The sequence below is a fragment of the Capra hircus genome, chromosome 17 (genome assembly GCF_001704415.2).
Source record: "Capra hircus breed San Clemente chromosome 17, ASM170441v1, whole genome shotgun sequence".
NCBI classification, from domain to species: domain Eukaryota; kingdom Metazoa; phylum Chordata; class Mammalia; order Artiodactyla; family Bovidae; genus Capra; species Capra hircus.
Window position 1 is genome coordinate 25868119 of NC_030824.1, and position 23745 is coordinate 25891863.

Consider the following 23745-nt stretch of genomic DNA (forward strand, 5'->3'; position numbering starts at 1 on the left):
AAAAACTCTGCTGGTGAAAGCAGAAGGCTCAGCCGTCTAAGGAGGAATATCCTGGCCTGGTGTGTTAGTGCCTCCTGGGGCCTCCCCAGCACAAATCCCAGGAGACTCTTCAGAGGGAGAGAATGAATGAGCCCCCCAGAGACGGGTTCAGATGAGGAAGGGCTGGCTTATGAAAAGCATGGTGTCGGAAAAAGCTATTCAGAAAAGATCCCATTAAAACCTCACCTTTTATCTAACAGCAGAATCACTTCCAGGTTTAAGTGCCAGATGTGAGAGTCTCAGGAAAGTAAGTATACTTTAACAGATAAAGAATCATCTATTTAAACCAACAGACATGATATTTAACTAAAGGAAAAAAATAAAACTATCAAGAAAGCAGAAAAAACTAATAATACACAAACAGTTTTTATAGTCAAGTAGGAAAAAAAACTTACAGTCCAGTAGAAAAAATGAACTATAGTATGAATAATTCACAAAGGTAAAAATGACCATGCAATTTTTTTTTTAAAGGTTTACCCTTGCTACTCACTCAAATGGCATTGTATCTGCTGACTTTAGAACCTAATCTCCACGGAAAATAAAATCCAACATTTCTTTTAAATCAGGCTGCAGCAAATATATGAAGAATCTGAGACTTCATTACGATAAAAAAATGTCCATTCTCAGGAACATGAGAATACTTTGAAATTATATATCTTGAGATAAAATAGAAGTTTCTGGGCTATGGAAAATGTTCTTTTGTGTATACCTTTTTAAATTTCTTAGTAATCACAGATTAAATAAAAAGATGCAAATGACCCTACAGTGACATGCCATTTTTCAGCTGTCACATAAGCAAAGGACAAGGTTGACAGCACTCACTTGTTGCTGGTGAGAGTGTAGACTTGTATCCAGCAGAGTGGGGGGCAAGTGGACAGTGTGGACCAGAACTAAAATGCACCTGCCTTTGACCCAGAATTTCTCCTTTATTTCCCCAGTATTTCTACAAATATATGTGTAAAGATTGAGCTAGAAGAATGTTCACTGTGGGACTTCCCTTATAGCTCAGTTGGTAAAGAGTCTGCCTGCAATTCTGGAGATCTGGGTTTGATTCCTGTGTCAGGAAGATCCCCTGGAGAAGGAAATGGCAACCCACTCCAGTACTCTTGCCTAGAGAATCCCATGGACAGAGGCGCCTGGCAGGCTGTTGTCCATGGGGTCACAAGAATCGGACATGACTGAGCAGCTAAACCGTCACCACCACCTGGTGGTCCAGTGGCTAGGACTCAGTGCTCCCAATGCAGGGGGCCTGGGTTTGATCCCTGGTCAGGGAGCTAGATCCCACATGCTGCAGCTAAGACCCAGAGCAACCAAATAAATAGTTAAAAAGAAAAAAAAATAATGTTCATTGTAAAAAAGATTTTTATTAGTAGCACAAGGCTGAGCTGCCCTCTGTGTCCTTCAGGGAAGACTAATGGAATAAGCATCAGGGCATGCATGTGTGTGGCGGGCTGCTGGAGTTAAGAGAGGAGCTGGAGGCCCTGCCTGGGGCGCCTGGTGTGGGTGAAGGCAGAAGGCCCAGGAATAGGTTTTGGTGTGAGACCATCAGCATTCAGTTCAGAAGTGGAAAGACAGGTTAGAAACTGGTACTCACGGTGCCCTCGGAAAAGGACCTGGAAGAAGAAAGTACAGGACAAGAAGAGGGACTCCTTCCTTGGCCATTTGCACTCCTTTAAACCTTCTCAGAAAAAATACAGATTTGGGTGATACTTATTTTGAAACACTGGTATCTTGAGTTAATTCTTTGCAGTTCTGTGATTTAATGACATGACTGTTTTGTCAGCTCTCCGTGTATTCTGTTGAGGCTTAAGCAGTCCCTGTGGCAGCTTTTATCCCAAAAAACAAAGGCTGTGGTGCCCACCTGCTGGGGCCCATCTAGGTAGCTGGAGTCTCTAAGTTTTTCTCTCTTTTTATATGACTTGGTTAATAATGACATTAGAATGTACTCAGTTGTCCTTTGTTATTTACTTTCTGCTTATCAGAGATTTTCCTAGATTTGGCAGTCTAGGAGGAGAAACATCTGTTTTTATTTTAAAAGAATTTTTTCTCCAAATTTCTTAAATATAGATATATGAAACTTAATCTCTTTCACTTATTAGTCTGACAGTGAACTGTCATTCATGCTGTTAGCTGTTCTTATTTGGCTGTCTTATGCTATTTAGCTATAAATCCTTACCAAAGAGCATAATAAATAAAATTAATTATGCAGGAAGCAGTAATGCTGAAATACTACCCACTATTATCGGATGTGTTTTTTTTTAAATGCCAACTCAGTTTTTTTAATGTTCTATAAATAGCTTAAGTGAAATTAAACCACATCACGTGGCTGCAGTAGATATTTTCTTGCTTCTTCCCAGTTTTTAAAATGTGGTTTTGCTGTTGGTTTTAGCAATTTTTTCCCTGCAAAGTCATGACCTTGAAATGGTTTACTTACTTTCCAAACTCTCCTTTAGAAATGGCTTTATTGTAATTCAAGAGAAGTAGAAGGGGAAAAGTAAAAATATTACCCAAGATGCTACCATCCAGAAATAGCCATTTTTAACATTAGGTGAACATCATTGACAGTGGAAAAGACTGAGGTAATCGTGGGGACAAAGGGGAAAAAAAGAAGCTAATATCTTTAGGATACAAAGATAATTTTGATGAAAAAATGTTTTTAAAAATTGATGTGTAAATAGAAATATTGTGTTAAAGTGGAAATAAGCTTTATAATTTTACTTGAATTTGGCTGAAGAACCTGTAATCAAAATCAAAGTGAAGTAATTCCTGAACTTCAGGTAAAAGTTTCTTCCAAGAATTCAGTTCTAAAGGTTAGGAGAACATTAGAGAGGTTGGAATTGTAGGGGGTGGTTTTTTTTCTTAAGCTTTTTATTTTTTATCTTAGACATTATTAATCAACTAAGAAACTAGAGAAAATTAAGTCCTCATTAAAATACCTTCCCTCCACCCCTTCCCTAACTTGTTTTTTGTTTTTGTTTTTTTAAAGAAATACGCTTAGATTGTGAGAGTTACACATAGTATTTATGTTCAGTTCTGTAACCATAATTCCCTGGTTGATTATTCTGAGTTCTTTGGGTTAAGTTTTTTGTCAGAGCATCTCTGTTTGGGTTCTTTATCTGATTCATTTCTTGGTCATTAGAATTTCATAAACAAGTAGGTTTTTTGCAAGGTTTCTATTTCATATGTACTTTAAAAGGGCCTGCCTTTGACCCTGGTGTAGAAAGGAAAAATTGTCTGGGTATAAAATTCTTGGGTTGCTTATTCTTTCTCTGATATCTTTGTAAACTGGAATTTCACATGGTCCTTCCTCTCAGAGAAACCTAGGTTGGCTAACTTTTGCCACTGACTAGTTGTGTGGGTTAGTCGTTTGGTTTTCATTAGTTGCTCCTGGGTGCTGTTCTCTGAGATCTCATGTTCAAAAATGTCTGTGTTGCCCTTTGACATAAATAGCAACTTGACTGAGAATAGTGCACTTACTCACACTTGCTTGGAACTTGGGAGCATTGCTTAGTGTTGCTGTGAAAAGGGAGAGAGTGGCCAGCTCCATCTCCCTCCTTAAGAGCCTACTCTTTCTGATTGGATGCCTTAAGAATTCTTTCTTTCTTCTTAAATTTTAATAACTTACAATGAAGTCCTCAGTTTTCCTGGAATTTATTGCATACCCTTTTCAGTCAAAGATTCTGTTCTCATTTCAGAGAAATTATTTTGTACCTCTGAATGTCTTTTAAAAGATGCCAGCTTCCTTATTTTGGATCATCTTTTTCTTCCATGTCTGTCTTTTTCTCTTTTTTGTTTTAATCTCGGTTTCTCCTTGGCATTCAGCATGATCACATCCACCTCCTGTCCCATCTTCTCCTTACTTTGATTTTTTTCAACTATGACTGTTCGGTTCCTTACAGTTTAAAATGTACCAGCTTGGTAGGAGTGGTGTTCGGGTCCTCAGTTTGTTTTCTAAGCTCTTCAGCAAGGTTTGCAGACCTCTCCTGTAAAGGTCCAGATGTAAGCACTTCTAGTGTGGTGACTGAGTGCTCTCTGCGGCTGCTGCTGGTGGAGTGTGAAAGCTGCGCTGATGATTGGGAACAGAGGCATGTAACGGGGCCTCATAGAGCTTGATTTATGGACACCGGAATTTGAATTTCATAGAATATTTGCATCATGAAATTGTTGTTTGGGGTGGGTTTTGGTTTTATTTTTGAACCATTTGAAACTGCGAAGCCATCCTGAGCTCTCTTAGGCTGTGCTGAAGCAGACACACAGGCCTGGTTCCTGACCCTGCTCAGCATGATCCCTTCCATCTCATTGCTTGCTTTACTTCCTTTCTTTGTGCTTGATTGAACTCCTGTCTCTCCAGATTCGTCTGTGGCCCAAAAACTCAAAAGGTTGCTTGGGTTCTGTTTCCTTCCAGACTCAGTTCCTTGCTGTCTGCGTGGCATGTTCCTTGCTGGATTCCTTTTGCTGGGCCTCTTCCTTTTCACCTTCCCCTTCACCCCTCACCCTGCTTACTTTGGCAGCTCTGTCCAGACCTCTAGTCCCAGCATCGGGCGCCCCTCCTGTACACCATTCACAACTGCTCTGAGATGCTTTGTCTGCCCTCCCAAGTGCAGCTCCTCTGGAGGCTCCGTTGTCCGCTCTCATGGGATCCTAACAATGCCCTGGAGCAGATATCCTTTCCCAGGTCACCCCCCCGACCCCTGCAGTCTCGCCTCACCCTGGGCTCCTGGAGCAGATATCCTTCCCCAGGTCACCCCCACCCCCACAGTCTCGCCTCACCCTGGGCTCCTGGTCACACACTTGAGCCTCCTGCCTTCTCCACCCAGACTCTCCAGAATCCGTTCTTATGTAACTTGTCTCCAGAACTGAAGCACAGTATAAAATATTCAGATCATTTTGCTTGAGGGTCACTGATGAAGACTTTAAGTAATGGTTGGAGACAAGGCATCCTGAGAAATAACTTGTATTTGCAAAAAATAGAGCGATTACTTTTCAACACTGGCCTTAAAGTTCCAGAGTCACATGTTCACATGTCTAAAACTGATTCCCTTGAGTGGTTTCCGGCTTTACAAGTGAGATATTCGCAGCGTCACTACAGAAGTCTTCAGATTTTCCTCTTCCGGTTTGATGACAGCAGAACAGGTCTCCTTTTGTTCGGGGGGTTTTTTTCCCTTGAACACTGGGCTGGGAAATTTCCTGGTGGTCCAGTGGTTAAAACTCCATGCTTCCACTGCAGGGGCTGAGGGTTCCATCCCTGGTCAGGGAAGTAAGATCTGCAGTTGACTTTTTTAAAACAAAAATTCCACTTGTAGAGGGGAAAGTGTTTTAGCTTCAGAGTAAATAGAAAATGCTAGGTGTATGACACTCTCCCAGGTGACATACCACAGCCTGCAGATAGAATCCAGCCCGCCAGCTGTGTGTGTGACCATGAGCTAAGAACAGGCTTTACAGTCGTCTTGGTGATGGGGACACTATGAACCCCAATTCAATGGAAGTTTTACTGTGTAAAAGGAATTGTATTCTTCCCAGTAATGGACCTGTGCACCTCCCCCCCACACCAAAAAAAAACCCTGCACTCAATTATTTTTACTGTATTTTGAATTTCAGCAATTTAAAAATATGTGGGAATTTGTTTTTACTTACTATTAAGTGCCTGTATAATATCTTCAGTGTTGCTGCTTGATCCATGACCCTAACATAATTACTACCTGGGTTTCTATAGGAAAAATTTACCAACCCTTGGTCTATCCCAAAATTACTTAATAGACTTACTGAATATGAGTATTCTTATTTTATTTACTCCTTTTTTATTAGTATGTTAGCCCTACAAACTTTAACATTATAGCAAAGACCTGTTTCATTAAGACTCCAGCATTTACAGTGTATTGTTGTGGTAGGAAGTGTCTGTGTGTTTCCAGCCCCCGCCGCACCTGCCTTCTCACCATCACCCCCTAACTTGAGTGCATCCAGAGCAGGACTCTCGTCTTGCCCCCCGCCGCCCCCGCCCCATCCCTTTTTGAGGGCACAGCACCAGCCTTCACTTTGACATTCAGGCTAGAGCATCAGGCGTCACCTCAGTTTTCTCTTCCCTGTTCCCACATCTTGCTGCGCCTCCTTGGGGATCACGTTCAGGGCCTCCTTCGAATCTGACGCTCCTCACCGCATAACGCTACTTGGCCTTGTCATCTGTTGCAGCCCCTGTCAGTCTTGGTGAGCCTTCCCGTAGCCTGCGCTTCCTCTGGCGGTGAATGGAAGCTGCCCTGCCACCTCCCTACTCAGCCGTTCTCTTGATTTTCCATGCCATTTAGATTCCAGAAACTTGCCTCCACCCTCCACCTTGCCCTGCACTGTCACACTGTTCTTCCTGTGCTAAGTGGATTCTGACCCCAGGGCTCCTGAGCTGGCTCCTCATCAGCCAGAAATGCTCCTCCTTGGAGCTGTCGCTGCTCAGGTCAGGTCTTCCCTGGCCTTGCACAGTGTCTTTTCCTCTAGTTCATCCTCTTCTCACACACCCTGTTCTCTGTTTCCATAACCCTTGTCAGAACTGGAGCTTACTTTGTTCTTGGTTTACTTTCGTACTCTGACTTGCCATACAGCAGTTCCCAGAGGGTGGGGTTTGTCTGTCGTGGAAGTGTCAAAGTAATACATATATTTTCAAGTCAAATAATAAATGCTTTAACTGTTGTGAGTTTTTGAGGATTCCTTCATATCTCTGAATAATGCGTTTATAGCACTGTTTCTGGATTTATCAGCTCTAGATTTTCTCTGACGTCTTTCTTGCTATGACAAATGATGATTCGGCTCACTTGTGCCCCTATGAAGTCTGCGCTAATACCCTAAATTTTGCTCGTATTACTTGTTTAATTTTGGTTTTGGCTACTTTGTAACTTTAATATATTTCAACCTCTGTTTCCTAATCAAAATTCAAAAGGGAACAATACAGAAATAGTTGATTCACGAATCCTGTGCACCAGTTGGATTCCTCTGCAAAGTTCTGGACCTGTCTCTCTGTCCTGATCTCTGTCAGAGGAGCCCCAGCTATCAGGTGCCAGGACAGTCAGCCAGGTCACTGCTTTGACTTCCTCACCTCCAGTTTGCAGAGACATTGAGTGATGTGGGCTCTTGCTAATGGTGCCATCTTTTTAAGCGAGTCTTGTTGCTGGATGCTTCATGTTTGCTGCTGCGGCAGCTTCTCTGTGACATTGTTGGTTGCATTCACGGTCCGCATTGTGGTGACTGACAGCTGTGTTTCTGAGCTGTATGCCTTGGTACCAGTCTAGACGGGCCCTGTTCCCAACCTGCAGCCCAGGGTGTTCCGGTGACTTTCAGGCATTGCTTTCCTGTGTTAGAGCTGTTTTCTTCTGGTTGGTTGGTTTACTCCTGTATTTTACTATAGCACGTCCTCCAGTAGTTTGCCAAGAAAGAAAGGGTACACAGGAAGACCGATTTTTTTATTTTTTTAATCCTTGAATGTCTGAAAATGTCTGGATACTGACTCAAACATGATAGGTCATTTGGATGGATCCAGAATTGTGGGTTGAATATTGCCCCTCAGAGTTCAGAAGGTTCCAGACTTCTGTCTCCTAGAAGCCTTTGCCCCGTGTCATTCCAGTTCCAGTGATTTATACGGCCATTGAACAAGCTGGCATCGTGGGCAAACGATGCTGAGGATAGCCATAACATCGTTTCCTCCATCACGGAGCATCACAGAGTCAACAAGAGCCCTGGGGGAGTGAGTGCACAGCGCTGGCAGATAGAGCCAGGGAGGCCCTTGAGCCAAAGCTTTCAGGGCCCCAAGGCCTGAAGGCAGGTGCCTCACAGAAGGGGAGCGTGGCTGGGGACCTGAGGAGGAAGGTTCCCAGCAGAGGAGTGATGTGGCTGGGTGGGCGGGGAGGGCTCTGTCTAGTCGAAGAAGGGAACCCTGGAGCTTCCGGGGCAGCAGTCAGGAGAGATCTGATTCTGGGGAGTCGGATGTGGGTCTGAGAGACCACGGAAGCCAGGCTGACCCTGTGGGAGGAGGCTTGACGCAGCTGCAGGAAGCAGGAGGTGCCCGTGCATGGGGACGGCGCTGTTCTGGACACAGTCCATCTGTGAGGTTTATGAGATGCCCCAGTGCAAGTGTCGAGTGGGCACTTAATGTACTAGTTCAGCTCAGGGCTGGAGATGGCCGTTCTGGAATCAGCAAGTATAAACAGGATTTAAAGTCATTGAACTTGGTAGAAAAGTCCTGGGATGTAGGCTGGGGGGGCCAGGCACTGACCTCAACGGGGTGCAGCTGCTGCTGCCCAGGCCCGCTAAGGTGGTAACACAGTGCTGCTGCTTCACATTCTCGTGTGAATAGAGTAGATTGATTTTTTAAGAATATGCTCATTTCTCCACAGAACTCAGGAAAGCTATTTTCATTTTTGATACAAACACATGTTTATCTTCCAGAATTGACAGCAAGTATTGCTCACCAGGTCTCTAAGCTCCAAGAACCCTTCCAGTGCTGACATTCTCTCCTGAGAATTAGATTTATTTATATGAGATTTAAGATTGCATACAGATATCAGTAAATTAGCTCTGATTTTTGCAAGAAGCCAACTGAATAGAAGGGCTTCGAAGGAATTAGGCAGGTCTGTGTGACCCTGGGTTCCACAGCTGTCTAAGCCCACACAGTATTGAGGAGGAGTGCTTAAGGATATGCCTGGTGCTTTTAAGCAACTTGATTTTTTCCATACAACTATATCTGCCTTTGGAAAGTGTAGACCCCCACTGAAATATCTCTCTTGGGTTTATTTGAAGTAGGTGTTTGTGGTACTCAGTGATTTTTATTAAAATCACATCGACATTTAACTTGGGGTGAAACCCAATCCCCTCTTGGAAAATTCACAGAAAGTCCTGAGATCAATAGCAGACCTAGTAAGGAACAGTCTGTCACGGAAGCTCAGGGGGAAATGGAACCACAGGGGCCCTTTGGAACCCTGCACCTTCCCTCTCCCCCCACCCCAGTTCAGTCTGGGACACAGTGGTGAGTTTCCAGAAACCAGACCTCTGACTGTCCTTTCCTCCATCTAGTCCAGGCATTGTCAAAACTCAGAAGAATTTCTGACTTGGGAACTATACACAAAAACACATGTGCTCTAGTTGGTGGTCATTTTAAACGGTTTCAAGGACTTAAAAAGAGCTGTGAGGCCCCACTGGGCAAGTGCACATCTTCAGCAAGTGTTGTGGGATGGTGTCAGGTACCCAGCTTCTCGCTCTTGCAGAATGTCTCAGCCCAAGGGTTATTAGGAGGCGCATGCACCCTGCAGTCAGCAGGCTTCACTCTAAACACGTCTCTGGTGCTTGCTCTGTCCTGGGAGCTGTGCAGGTTTTCTGGCACTGCCCTCTGTGCCAACAGGCCAGGTTGCAGAGAACAGCCCCAGCAATGTGTGTTCAGGAAGGCAGAGCAGAGCCTCCTGGGGCAGAGGTGGTAAGTTGCAGGTGTTCGACATAGTGATTCACAATTTTTAAAGGCTATATTCCATTAATAGTTATTATAAAATATTAGCTGTGTTCCCTGTGCTGTGCAGTATGTCCTGGTAGCTTATTTTTTTAGTGAGTTTTTAAAATAATTTTTTAAATTTGTATTTGTTTATTTACGGCTGCGCTGGGTCTTTATTGCTGCATGTGGACTTTCTCAAGTTGCAGCGAGCAGAGACTCCTCTCTAGTTGTGGTGCTCAGGCTTCTCATTGTAGTGGCTGCTCTTGTTATAGAGTACAGGCTCTCTGGCACGTGGGCTTAGTTGCCCCACAGTTTGTGCGATCTTCCCAGACCAGGGATCAAACCCGTGTCCCCTGCATTGGCAGGTGGATTCTTAACCACAGGACCACCAGGAAAGTCGCACTTATTTGTTTTGTACATTATAGTTTGTACCTCTTATTAATCTCCTATCCTTGTCTTGCCCCTCCCCGCTTCCCTCTCCCCACTGGTAACCACTAGTTTGTTCCCTCTGTGAGTCTACTTCTTTTTTGTTATATTCACTAATCTGTTGTAGTTTTTAAAATTCCACATGTAAGTGATGTCAAATAGTATTTGTCTTTCTCTGTCTGACTTATTTCACTTATAACATAATGCCCTCCAGTTCCAGCCATGTTGCTGCAGGTGGCAGGACTTCATTCATTTTTGTGACTGAGTCGTAGTCTGCTGTGTATATGTACTACATTTTCTTTATCGTTCATCTGCTGATGGACACTTAGGTTCCTTCCATATCTTGGCTATTGTAAACAATGCTGTGAAAATTAGGGTGCATGTATCTTTTCAGGTTAGTATTTTCTTTTTTCCCAAAATATGTTTATTTGATTTTTAGATTTTTGAGACACCTCCATGCTTGCTACAGTGGCTGCACTAATTTACATTCCTACCAACAGTGTATAAGGGGTCCCTTTTCTTTACATCCTCACCAGGGTTTGTTCTTTGTTGGACTTAAAAAAAAAAAAACCTAGGAAGGACTTCATAGCAGGCAGAAGACACAGTTTAGAGGTGCCAGGATCAGAAGTGAGGGGCACAGTGCTGTTCACCATAAACTGGGGGGCAAGACAGGACAGGCATGGGTCTTTGCTGAAATTGGCCATCATATCCGTCCAGACCTCAGTGTCTGTGGTGAAAAGAACAGAAACAACTTTTACATTCCATGCACAGAGAATCTTGGAGAAACGGCCTCATAATTGGCCACAGTGTGGAGTCTTCAGCTGTGGCATTGCCCCAGCAGGCACCTTGCAGCAAGTCTGCATTCTCAGCTCACCACGCCTCAGATGTTTCACTGCCATCAAGGTTATTTTTGGATGTACAGAGATTTTCAAATTCCTATTCACCTTTGCAAGGTATAATTAGAATTTATTGGAAGGGACTCACAGAGTTCTTGTGTAAGAAGTGAGAGGGTGTCCCGAACATGTTGTCCCGAGGTTTCTGATTCCAGTCTGTCCTGTGCAAGACTCCCCAGAGTGGATCCTGGGGTGGCCCTAGGGTTTGCAGCCTGAGCCCCATTTCCAGCGTGGGAATCCCCACATCCTGAGTAAGCCCAAGGCTTAAGAGAGGCCTTCGGGTTTGGAAGGTTTGTTTGATTTTCACACCAGGAGGTGGATTCTTTTCTTCTTAGTGAGCTCAGCTATGCATTTTAAATTTCTCCTTTATTTTAGCGCACGTTTTTAGATGTTTGTAATGGATGAGTTCTTGGGTTCATCTGCCATTTCTCTGGCAGGCCTATTTTTAGTCTTTGTTTTAATTTAATATGATGGGTAGCTCAGGTATAGACTGATGGTTAATCTGCATATTCATATCAAAACTTTCAAAGGGCTGTTACTCAGTTTTAAAAATAATTTATTCACTTGTATTACATAAAGGATGCATTAAGTTATAATTGCATAATATATAGTCGAAACTCAGTTACGGACTTTTTTAATTTCATATTGTTTCATTGGTTTATGGCTACATTTTTTAAATGTATTTTGACTTGTTTTCAGGCAAGAGGCTAACTGTCTGGAACAGGACGTGGAGTGTCCTTTCCTTGAGGTGTGACATTTTGGACAGCACTTGCTGTCCCCCCTCCCCAGTATACACAGGGGTGTGCTCTGTCGGGGGGTGGAGGGCAGGGCACTCTCTGATCTTGCTGATGCTGCCTCCTCCTCTGTGGTGGTGGCTCTGCCCAAGGGGTGAGAAGGACCTTGTAGCTTGATTATCTGAAGGGGATAAAGGGAAATGTAATTCCATTTTTTCAAGGTTATGGTTTATCTCACAGAGGCTTCTCTTCACATTCAGATACCTCCTTTGGTTAGGAAAAGCCTGTATATGAATGTCCTATCAGTCTGTCCACCCATCAAACTCTGTGGGCTGAGTGCTGGGCTTAGAGAGCTAACCTCCCTTTCCTCCCTCAACGCCCAGCCCTTTGTGATCTCATCTCTGCCCGCGCCTGCCTTCAGAGGTGCGGTCTAAATGTCTCCTTGCTGAAGATCACATAGAGAGGATGTCGAGGCCACACATATTACTCTGAAAATGTGGAATATTGTCGTGAACGTGAACGGTGGTTGGTGCACAGCATCAAGCCAGAGAGTCACAACCTAGGATCTGAGACGTGTGTGATTAACGGAGAGTAAGTTATTAGCATCTGCGGATACACCTGCAGCGCATGTGAACTGTGCAATCGTTCCCGCCGAGGGCGGCAGGGCTCTGGTCCAGCTGTTAGGAGACCTAGGGAGCTGCTGCACCTCCCGCATCTTCCCTGCATGGCCTACCTTGCTGGAGACCACGGGCAGTGAATAGCTCTTGCTATTTGTAAGTGTTTTTGTCTTAAAGTAAGTTAATTGAAAATCAAAATATAATTCCTTACTTAGGAAAATCTTTCACCATCCTCTAATGAATAGTAAATTAAATCTCTGTAGTCAGAACCAGTTGCTTATCTACAACAGGATTAGAAATTTAAATGCTTAATTAGATCATTGGGTCTTCTGTGGGTTTGCTGGTTTTGAAATTTTTTTCCCTCACCAAAAAAAAAAGAATAAACTTACAGGAATTGTCATTGTTTTTGTTTTTTGTTTTTAAATAGGCTCTGTCTTACAGATACTAGCCTGTGTGGACAAAATATGTAAGAAGTTTTTGTACGTCACTGTTTATAATAGTAAAGCCCCAAAGTGATCTCAGTGTCCATTAGGACTTCTTAAGTAAATCGCAGTGCATCTCTGCGCTGAGGTGGGGACATGCAGTGGTTACAGAGCAGCACAGCTTTGTAGACAAGATGACTTTACTTCAAGACGAATGTATGTTTATTTTTGAAGTGTAGTTAATTTACAGTGTTGTGTTAGTTTCTGCTGTACATCAAAGTGATTCAGTTATTTATATCTACACACACACACACACACACACACACACAGATGTATATGGGTGGCTCAGATAGCAAAGAATCTTCCTGTAATGTGGGAGACTTAGGCTTGATCCCTGGGTTGGGAAGATCTCCTGGAGGAGGGCATGGCAAACCACTCCAGTATTCTTGCCTGGAGAATCCCCCTGGACAGAGGAGCCTGTGGGCTGCAGTCCATGGGATTGCAAAGAGTTATACACAACTGAACAACTAAACATACACATACATGTATATACATGTATGTATATGAGATTTGTATCAGATTCATTTATTATATCTATTACATATATGTTCTTTTTCAGATTCAGTTCTATTATAGTTTATTAAAAGATACTGGATAGTTCTCTGTGCTATAGAGTAGGACCTTGTTGTTTTATCTATTTTATATATAGCAGTATGTATCTGATAATCCCAGACACCTAATTTATGTCTCTCCTTCCCTCTTTGGTATTGTTTTATATGACTGTGAGACTGTTTCTCTATTGTAAATAAGTTCATTTGTATCATATTTTGGATTCCATATGTGAAAGTCGCTCAGTCATGTCCGACTCTTTGTGACCCCATGGACTGTATCCATGGAATTCTCCAGGCCAGAATACTGGAGTGGGTAGCCTTTCCCTTCTCCAAGGGATCTTCCCAACCCAGCAATCGAGCCGGGGTCTCCTGCTTTGCAGGTGGATTCTTTAACAACTGAGCTGTGAAGGAAGCCCATTTACATTCTGCATGTAAATGATATCAAATATATTTGTCTCTCTTTCTGACTTAGTTCACTAAGTAATAATCTCAGTTCCGTTCATGTTGCTACAGATGGCATTATTTCATTCTTTTTTGTGGATGAGTAATATTCTGTTGGGTTTTAAGAATCCACCCAAGGAAAAAAAAAAAAAAAACTGCCATGCTTCCTATGACATGGCTTCCTATTTTTTTCTCACTTTTATGAAGCAACCACCACATAAATTTATCAATTATATTGTTTTCTTCCTGTTTTTCTAATGCATTAACCTCTATTTTTATTAAATTTTTATTTCAAAAAAAAAAAAAAGAGTGATCATAAGCGATATAAACAAATTTTATTGAGATCACAGATACATTAAATATCTTTCAGTTATAAAATATTACATGTTTCTGGAAATCAAAGGCAAATTCATCAGTGGAGGTCAATCTGTATTTTCACATAATAACTCTACACATATTTAAATGGTAACCCTGTCCCACTCCTATTCTAGTGGCCAAAGATATAAGAATAAACAAAAATAGTAAAGATGGCTTATTGTAAATTATAAAAAATATCTAACCTTTTTTTATAATGAATGTGTTTGTCATAATCAATGTACCTAGAATAGTTTAAATAAATGTCTATTATGTAACCTTAAAAAAAAAAAAAAAAAAAGAATCCACCCACAATGCAGGAGACACAGGTTTGATCCCTGAGTCAGAAAGATCCCCTGGAGCAGGAAATGGCAACCACTCCAGTATTCTTGCCTGGGAAAGCTCATGGAGAGAGGAGTCTTGGCAGGCTGCAGTCCATGGGGTCACAGAGTCAGGCACGACTTAACAGCAATAGTATTCCATTGTACGTATGTATCACATCTTTATCCATTCATCTATTGATGGACATTTAGGCTGCTTCCATATCTTGGCTATTGTAAATAGTGCTGCTTTGAACAGTTAGGGTTTTCTCTAGATGTAGGCCCGGGAGGGTGGCTCTAGTTTTTTAAGGAATAAAAAATCTCCATACTATTCTCCATAGTGGCAGGACCAATTTATAGTCCCACCAACAGTGTAGGATTCCCTGTTCTCATACCCTCTTCCTCATGTATTATTTGTAGACTTTTTCATGATGGCCATTCTGACTAGTGAGAGGTGATACCTTGCATTTCTAATGCATTGCCCTAATAATTAGCAGTGTTGACCATCTTTTTTGTGTGCTTATTGGCCATTGTGTGTTTTCCTTGGAGAAATGTCTGTTTGGGTCTTCTACCCATTTTTTGATTGGGTTGTTTGTTTTCTTGTTATTGAGGTATATGAACTGTTTGTATATTGTGGAAATTAAGCCCTTGTTGGTCACATCATCATACTTTCTCCTGTTCTGTGAGTTGTGTTTTCATTTCATTTATAGTTTCCTTTGCTGTGTAAAAGCTTATGAAGTTTTATTGGGTCGCATTTGTTTGGTTTTGCTTTTGTGTCTGTTGCCTTAGGAGACCTAAGAAAATGATTTATGCCAAGACGAATTTTTAAAAGAGGAAAGTAATGAGTGTAAAGAGTGGAGAGTTGATGTCAAACAGGGAAGCCAGTGGAGGGGTTTAGTCCTCAGACGGTCATCTCACAAGACACACAGGGAGGGGAGCTGGGGTGCTGGGTGGGGGAGTCTGTCCTAATCTGCCGTTCTGCAGTTTGTGTAGGCAGTGGCCTTTTCTGAATGTCCCTGTGCATGCTCCGATTCCATTGTTCCTGGGTGTGTGTCTGGACATTGTCCAGTTCTTCCAAATTGTGTTGCCCCCTGGGCACCCTTTCTTATATCAGAAAAATAAAGAAAATACATGGTTGACATTGGACAGAAGGGACACTGCACTTGAGCAAGTGTCCCTTTCTCCCTGCATTGTGTATTCTAGCCAACTGGCCCATCATTTACCACTCTCATGCCCTCAAAATGTGTCTCTTCACAGCAACGGTGGCAGCCATGTACTACAGCTACTACATGCTGCCAGACGGCACCTACTGCCTGGCACCTCCCCCTCCAGGGGTTGACGTTGCCACTTACTACAGCACCCTGCCTGCCGGGGTGGCCGTGTCGAGCTCCACCGGAGTGACTGCCACCGCCCCACCCCCGCCAGGGACCACGCCCCCTCCCCCACCAGCCACGGCAGAGACAAGCAGTGGGGCGACCTCTACCACCATCACCACAAGGTATGCCCTCCTGCTGGCTGTCTGGGGCACGCGTGCTCTTGGTTTGGGCTTCTTTCTAGTATGGGTCACACAGAGGGTCTCTGTTATCTGAGTATTTATTATCCAAGTCCCCGCATTACAGGGGTGATCATGACATAGGCACTTAGAGCAGTGAGATTTAACCAACTGAGAAAATTCCCTCCCTGTTAGCATTCCACACCCCTCCCCTGAGCCCCAGCATCTGTTCTTTCCTGTATGTCACCATCTCAGGTGGACAGTACCGGGCATAGTCAGTATGGAGTCCAGTTATTTGCCAAAAACCCGGATTTCATAAAGTTGGTACAAGTGAATCTCTCCCAAACTGTTGGGAAATGGGGACCTGGCCATCAGCCCAGCAAACCACTGAGTCCAGAGCTAGCACGGCAGGGACTAAACCCCCAGTCCTTGTCGGGTGGAGTGGAAGGGACTCTGAGCGTCTCAGCTGAGCGGGCACTTTGTAAGAGGCACTGGAACGTGCTGAAAATGTGCTCAGGAAACTTGGCAGAACACTTGGGTGTTTTTGTAGAAATGACCCACTTTCTGAACGTGCTAAGAAAGTCAAAAATGAAACTATGGGTGATGAATTATGCTAGCCAGCATTTTTAAGATAAAAAAATCCACACTTGGTTTATTCTTGGTTACTTCTGAGAATTAGCAATTCGAGGGAAACGGGAGGAGATGATCCTATTTTCATGACCTTAAGTGTCACTTTGAGTAAAACCCCTATTTTCACAATCAGCAATGATATTTTGGTCCCTGTTTCAAATGGATTGACTTTGATTTGTTTTCTGGAGTCCCAGTCATCTCAGATAAGAGCGTCCCTGTCTCTGTGTGACTTACCTATTGGTGGGAACTGAGACAGTGCAGGTCCTCCTCCAGCCACTGTGCCAGCTGCCCTGACCAGTGGTCTGGGGGAGGGCCTAGTGCTGTGGGTGTGACTCTGTTCTCCCTTGCAGTGCGCTTGCTCCCGTGGCCACCATCATCCCCCCGCCCCCCGACATCCAGCCTGTGATTGACAAATTGGCAGAGTACGTGGCCAGGAACGGCCTTAAGTTTGAGACCAGCGTTCGGGCCAAGAATGATCAGCGGTGAGTAAAAGAGTTTATATGGGGTAGGTAGATGGTATTTGAGGTTTAGTTTAGCTTCTTTTTTTACCTAGCTACATAATTCTTTATATATATATATACATATATATTTAATCCTATGTTTAGATAAATACATCTTGTTCAGTTACTTTGAATTGGGGTGGTGGTCTGTTGTATTGTTACAATTTTTATTCATTCAGTTTGTTTTGCTTCATTTTTAAAAAATATTGGACCTGCCTAAAATAAAAGGCTGGAATTCATGCTTTTCAAGAATCTGCTGTGGAAGTTTAGACCCACACTTCACCTTGTGTTTTTAATCAAATAATGTTCCATGCTCAGATTGTAACGTAAAAACAGGAGGCTGTGGTTGCCGCACAATCTTTGTGACTGTGGATGAGCGCTCTGCCCCAGTCTCTCGGGTCTGTAAAGTGTGGGGTGGGGGCGGTGTTGTGGCTCCCCTAGGGGTTGTTGAGATCCTGGGAGTCAGTCACTGTGAAGTCAGAGCAGGTGTGGTTGGTCGGAGCTGAGGTGTTGCAGTGAGCGTGTCTTATTGAATGGCTCAACCCTTCTCTGTTCCTAGGTTTGAGTTCCTGCAGCCGTGGCACCAGTATAATGCCTATTACGAGTTTAAGAAGCAGTTCTTCCTCCAGAAAGAAGGGGGCGAGAACGCACAGGTATGTGTGGGAAGAACGGTCTGATTCTCAAGATGTGTACTACATTTCACACTTGCTTTTAGGTGTAATGGATGTCTTGCTTTTACTCACTTACCTTTCTCCCCTCTCTCTGTTTTACACCTGTTAAAACCTTTGACCACATTCACAGTTCATTGATGATCATTTGTCCAGTCAAGGGTGCTGCCCACCTTTGTCCTTGAGGGCCGCCTGCTAGCAGCTCCCTTCACAGCGTCCCTCCCTGCAATCGGCCCCACACTTGATTCTTAGGTACCTGTTGGAAGCATTTCTTCCTGTCCTTATAATCCTTTCTTCTGCCTCTCCTCTCCTCCTGATGTTTTTTAAAACCTGTATTGGTAGAAAACATATCAGTGGATTTCCTCAGGTTTTTATCTCTGACTGCTCAAACTGAAGAAAATGGACTTATCTGCAGGTGCCGTTCTAAATGTGTTCTCAGTGATCCATTTCCACAGAAGTTGTGGGCATTTGTTCCCAAAACGGTGTTAGAGGGGAAATACCTCCTTCTGCTCCTCTTTTTAGTCTGTTCTATCAGAAAATAGAAGTCTGAGTTAGAAAGTATGCTCCTTAGTGTTACTTAGGCAGTAACATAGCAGTGCTGTTGTCCCATGAGATATACATACACTGTTTCCTGACAAATCCTGCATCATTTCCGGTGAGCAGTTCATAGTCATGTTTTTAACCTCTGCAGGCTGTGTCAGCGCCGGAAGAGACTCCTGCAGAGTCTGCTCCTGAAAAGCCGAGTGATGTTGGGGAAGATAGTGCGTCTGAAGACGCAGCTGACGCAGGGGGAAGAGGTGTCTCCTCGGGGAAGAAGGAGGCGTCATCCAGCAGAGCTGTCCCAGACGGGAAGCTTGTGAAAGGTACGCTGCCTTTGGTACTGAGAGTTCCATTTTTGATCTTGTACCTCGTAGGTGTCACTTTAAATTAGCAAGGAAGAGCGCTAGACCACTTACGGTCAGCTGCCTTCAACCATAGGACAGGAGGGAATGGCTGCCCCTTCTAAGTTGCTGTAATGAAACTTGCTTACTTCATAGCATATGGGTTAGCCAACAAGTTTGTTCAAGTTTTTCAGTACTGTCTTATGGAAAAACCTCAACAAGCTTTTTGGCCAACCCAGTACTTTCTTGATTTTGAATTTGGGGTCATTTGGATACAAACTCATCTTAGGTATACATTTGTTTTAACAGACTATTCTCGTGTTAGGGTTAATGGAAGTGTTTAGAATTTTTCAAATAATGTTTTGTACCCCCTTGGACTTCTGAAACTACATTCAGACTATTGTGCCAATGAAATTAGTTTTCTTTATTTGTTAAGGTAGTTCCCTTGAGGGTCTCTACCAGGCGGTATTCCATTCACTCCATTCCCATTTCCCTTTATGTTCTTGGGAGGAGTTTTTCATCTACCAGGACAGACATACAGAAAGAAAAAGGCTGACACAGGCACATTAGCAGAACCCTGTGTGGTAGAGCATGTGAAGAAGCAGTGAATTCCACCAAGTGGGAACAAGAAAGGGCGTGCAGAGGGAAAGGGACTCCCAGAAATAGAGGCTCCCACCCAGGCAGAGGCAGTCCCACCTGAAATGCGTGGCTGGTTCAGAGATGGGAAGTGGTCCGAGCGACTCAGGTGTCAAGTGAGGCATACGCACCAAGGTAGCCTCAGCCAGCTCGTGGGGCTCTGCCCTCCCGGTGGGTCCCGGGGCTCCCGACAGGGGCAAAACACCTTACCGCTTAGATCAGAGGAGTCTCTTTGCCCTGTGTGGTGAGTGTGTGAAGCAGAGAGACCACATGGGAGGTTTGGAGTGGAGCTGATGGCCCCAGGTTGGGGAGGGGCGCTGGAGCTAGTGCTGGGGTGAGAGGAGAGGCAGGAGGTCCCGGATGGGCCAGGACCACAGGAGGGGCTTTCCCAGCAACCAAAGACAAGGTTCTCAAGAGTGACCAAAAGGACCCAAATGAAGAACTAGGGAACCAGTGATTTAGGAGAGCAGGGAAGCATCTGTAAGCCTCTCAGTATAGCAGGTTCCCTGGGCATGTGTGTTTCATCTCTCACCCCTCCCAGCTGTCTTCAGACTCTCGTTGAAATAACCAAAGGAATGTAGTAAGTAGAGAGTAAAAACTGTTACTAGTAAAGCAATTATTCTTCAATTAAAAATTATAAAAGGAGGGTGGGGTTGGTTACTGCTTCAAAAGCTGGGGGAACACGCTTAAGAAAGACAAGCCACCCCATCTGGACTTTAGTTCATAGGAACAAGCCGGACATTCGGGGAGCCAGTGGCAGTGACCCCCAGAAGAACCCACTGTCAACCAAAGAAGGGAGCACGCCAAAGACCGGAACAGCCAGGAGCATCTGAGGGCAGCTAGGCCCTGTCAGTGTAATCCAGTGCAGTGGGTCAGCCCCTCAGCCAAGGTTACTGCCCACCATGGGGCACCCTCCCCTTTCCTGTGAGTGCCTGGTAATTCAGCAGATGAAACCATGCTCGCCTCCTCGCACTCTCTGAGCCTGAGACGCCTGAGAGCTGCAGGTGTCCAACAGAACCCGCCCTGCCTGAGACAGGCCACTGCACCTGCAGAGGGGCAGGAGTTCAGAAGGACACGCATCTGAGCCCTTGGAAGCAGTACTAAGTTATAGGAAAATTCTTTTACTCTCTGATTTATATTCTCATAGAATTAAAAGGTACTGTAAAATCAGTGTAACTGATAATCCAGCATCTGGGAAAGATTTAGAAAAAGATTGCCAATTTTTAAAATATAATAAAGCGCTCAAAATCAGATTGGATGAGAAAACAAGTTCAGAATTTTCCTCAGATTTCCAAGGAAAAGGATAAAGATGGAAGAAAAGCCGTCTAGAAAGAAAAATAGGTTGTCCTCCACAGGGGAAAAAAGCAGGCTGGCACATTAGACATGTATCTATAGCATTAAATGCCAGGGAATTAAGGTATATTAGATTCTGAATGCAAAGTATTCTAAACGCTGGAGCAGAGTTTACAGATGTGGCAATGCCCTGAAATAGTCAAAGAAAGTGAAAACAAGACTATTACCAAAAAATTATCAAATGCAGTGAAAACTTAAAAGAAAAACCTATAACTTCTTATGCTTGTGTTGGTAAAGAAAAAATGCAAACAAACCAAGCATTCAACTCAAGAACCTAGGAAGAAACTATAAAATGCATGTAAGGAAAGCAGAAAAGGAAAATCACTAAAAAAGCAGAAATCAGTGAGGAAATACTAAAAGACCAGTAAAACTTTTCATCATTGTGCAAGTTTAATACAGTGTAGAAAAGAAAGCAAATGCACAACATAATGGAAAAAAAGAAAGAAAAAAACTTATTTTTAAGTACACAGAAGCAATATATGTAACTAAATTTGAAAATTTTGAAAATAAATGATAAAATTGTCTAAGAAAGTATGAATTGGTAAAATGATCTCCAGAGAGGCAGTAAAATAGATCTATAGGCCGAAAAGAATTTAGAAAACATTGGTAACTGAAATACCTCTAAAATCAGGCAGGCCAGGACAAAGTCAAGCTCAAGGTAATTTGAGATTTAAGCTCCTCCAGAGCCCAAAGCGGAGAAGGCAATGGCACCCCACTCCAGTACTCTTGCCTGGAAAATCCCATGGATGGAGGAGCCTGGTAGGCTGCAGTCCCTGGGGTCGCTACAAGTCTGATACGACTGAGCGACTTCACTTTCACTTTTTACTTTCATGCATTGGAGAAGGAAATGGTAACCCACTCCAGTGTTCTTGCCTGGAGAATCCCAGGGATGGGGGAGCCTGGTGGGCTGCCGTCTATGGGGTCGTGCAGAGTCGGACACGACTGAAGTGACTTAGCAGCTTAGCAGCAGAGCCCGAAGAGCGAAAGTTCAAAAGCTCTTGAGCCCCAGTACCTTAACCTCACAAAGCCTAGCAATGTGCAGGCCAGGAGCCTTGGGAAGCCCAGGTGTTAGCTTCTCAGGTGGAAGCAGGTTTGGAAGGGCAGTAAGAGCAAGTGTGGGCAGGTGGGGTTCCTTGCAGAAGTCCCAGTGTGGCACCCCACCAGAAAATCTCCCAGTACAGCCAGTCTTACCACCAGACAGGTGCCAGAACAACATCCACAGTTCCCGAGATGCTTATGAGACAGCTTCCCTAATATGACAATAATTGATGTTGGAAAAACAGGCTCTCCATTTGAAAAAAATTAGACTGTTACACCCCACCTGACAATAAATAATGATTCCAGACAAAGTGTTTAAATGCAGAAACTAAAACCATGAAAGGAGAGGAAAACTAGATAGTTCTTTCCTAGTCTTTAGAGTTGGAAAGTACTGCCTAAGAATTTAAGCCATAAATGATAAAGAAAGATTAATAGGTCTGGCGGGAGCTGGGCCCGTATAGAGTTGAAAGACAAATGTCAGGACAGCGGTGATTGCTAATAATAACAGAAGATAAAGGTCAAAATCCTTGCTATAGGAAGAGCTCTTGTGAATCAATAAGAAAAGTCACTGCAGTAGAAAAACAAAGGGCATGAAAAGCTAGTTCACAAAAGAAAAAGAGGTGGTACGTGAGCAGATTTCTAAAATGTGTCTCCACTGACAAGATACTGTTCTTTGCCTCCACTTTGCTAAGCTAGAAAGTAAAAGAGAGGGTGTGGGCGGCTGGGCCCTTACACACTGGCCGTGGAGTGTTGTTGGTAAGGCCTCTCTAGAGGAGGGAGCCTGATGGTGGAGACCCACTTCTAAACACAGACGCCCTCCTGCTCCTGGAAACGGCTGGTTCCCCAGGCTGTCTCAGCCAGGTGTTCATCACAAGGCTTGTGAGCTTTCAAAAATAAGAAATTGGGAACAGCTGTGGGAGATTGAAATAAACTGGTATGTCCATACTAAAAATATGACTGCCATTTATTAAAATGATGTATGTTGACATGGAAAGATGTCTACACTTGTGAAGTGGAAATAATAAGCGGGTTAAAAACGGTAAAGCGTGGTCCCATTTTCCTGTATCTGTGCACATGTTGCTGCCTCAGAACCATCCTCTGATAATATTCAGATCCTTTTTTTCCCATATCCAAATTGCAGTTGGTCTTTCATTTTCTTCACCTATGTTTTCATAATTTCCCACCGAGAATATATCTTACCATAGAAGTTAAAAGCTATTAATGACCTTAAGAAAGGAAGCATATCTGATGTGGAAGGCAGAGGGCCAGACACTGTGGGTTCACTCACAAGTGTTTCCTGAGAGTCGGTGTGGACCTGAGCCACCTTAGTGCTGCAGTCCTTGCCTGTCCCAGGCTCCAGGTGAGCAGACCACACACGCAGGACAAACTGAAGAGCGGCTGAAGGAGGAGAGCCCAGCAGGCCCTGTCCAGGGAGAGCCTTCATTTGAGAAGAGCTGAGGAAGAAAGCCAGGCGTGGGAGAGGGCGACAGCTCCAGGCGGAGGACAGGGCTGGCCCGGGACATAGTGAGAGAGGTGGCCAGGAGCCTGGGCTGCATCCTAACACGACAGGAAACTGAAGGCTGTAAGAAGCGCTCTTCACATGTTGTGTGATGTGACTTGCAAATAAGCTTCCATGTAGAAGCAGTAGTTGTATAATTGAATAATTCTACAAAGGAAGTAATTCCTAATCACCTGCTTTCAGGCTGAGCTACATTGGGAAAGTTACTTCACCTTTTTAACCTGTTTCCTTGTCTGTAAATGGGGAGGCCTGATCATTTCTTTCTCTTCCTGGGGTCGCAAATGTGAAGTGAGGTGAGGCATGTAGACTGTGTATTAGTCAGTTTTATTTTAAGTCACTTTAAAGTATATGCATGGTGTTGGCATGCATTTAGCTGTGTTCCAGAAGTTTTCCTTTTAATGTATTTGTTGGTTGAATTTATTTTAGTTTGGAGGCCTGAAGATGGGGAGTAATTGTTTTAAAATTGTTTTATGATACAGTACTTTAGCCCCAAGTTAACTTGAGTAATTTTGATTAACAGTTAACTGAGGTTTTCTTTTATAGTGACATGTTTATTTGACTCTGATTTATTAAAGAGACCTAGAGGCAATACAGGGTTAATGTTATGATACTTTTTTCTTAAGAAAAATTTCAAACAAGTACATAAACAGAGCCTGGCAAAATAGTCACCACACACACATGTGGCACTGAGTGTCCAGCTCCCGTGGCCAGCAC

General features: G+C 43.7%; 1 protein-coding gene across 9 annotated transcripts in view; it reads left to right on the forward strand.

The window, feature by feature from the left end:
• The window catches only part of SFSWAP (splicing factor SWAP homolog), an 80743-nt gene that overhangs the window by 21865 nt on the left and 35133 nt on the right, over positions 1 to 23745 (forward strand). For all 9 annotated transcript variants that reach the window (XM_018061423.1, XM_018061426.1, XM_018061422.1 and 6 more), the window contains 4 exons: positions 15572 to 15812; positions 16787 to 16918; positions 17496 to 17589; positions 18296 to 18467. In XM_018061423.1, the coding sequence (XP_017916912.1) occupies positions 15572 to 15812; positions 16787 to 16918; positions 17496 to 17589; positions 18296 to 18467 (639 nt within the window). The remainder of the gene's footprint in view (positions 1 to 15571; positions 15813 to 16786; positions 16919 to 17495; positions 17590 to 18295; positions 18468 to 23745) is intronic.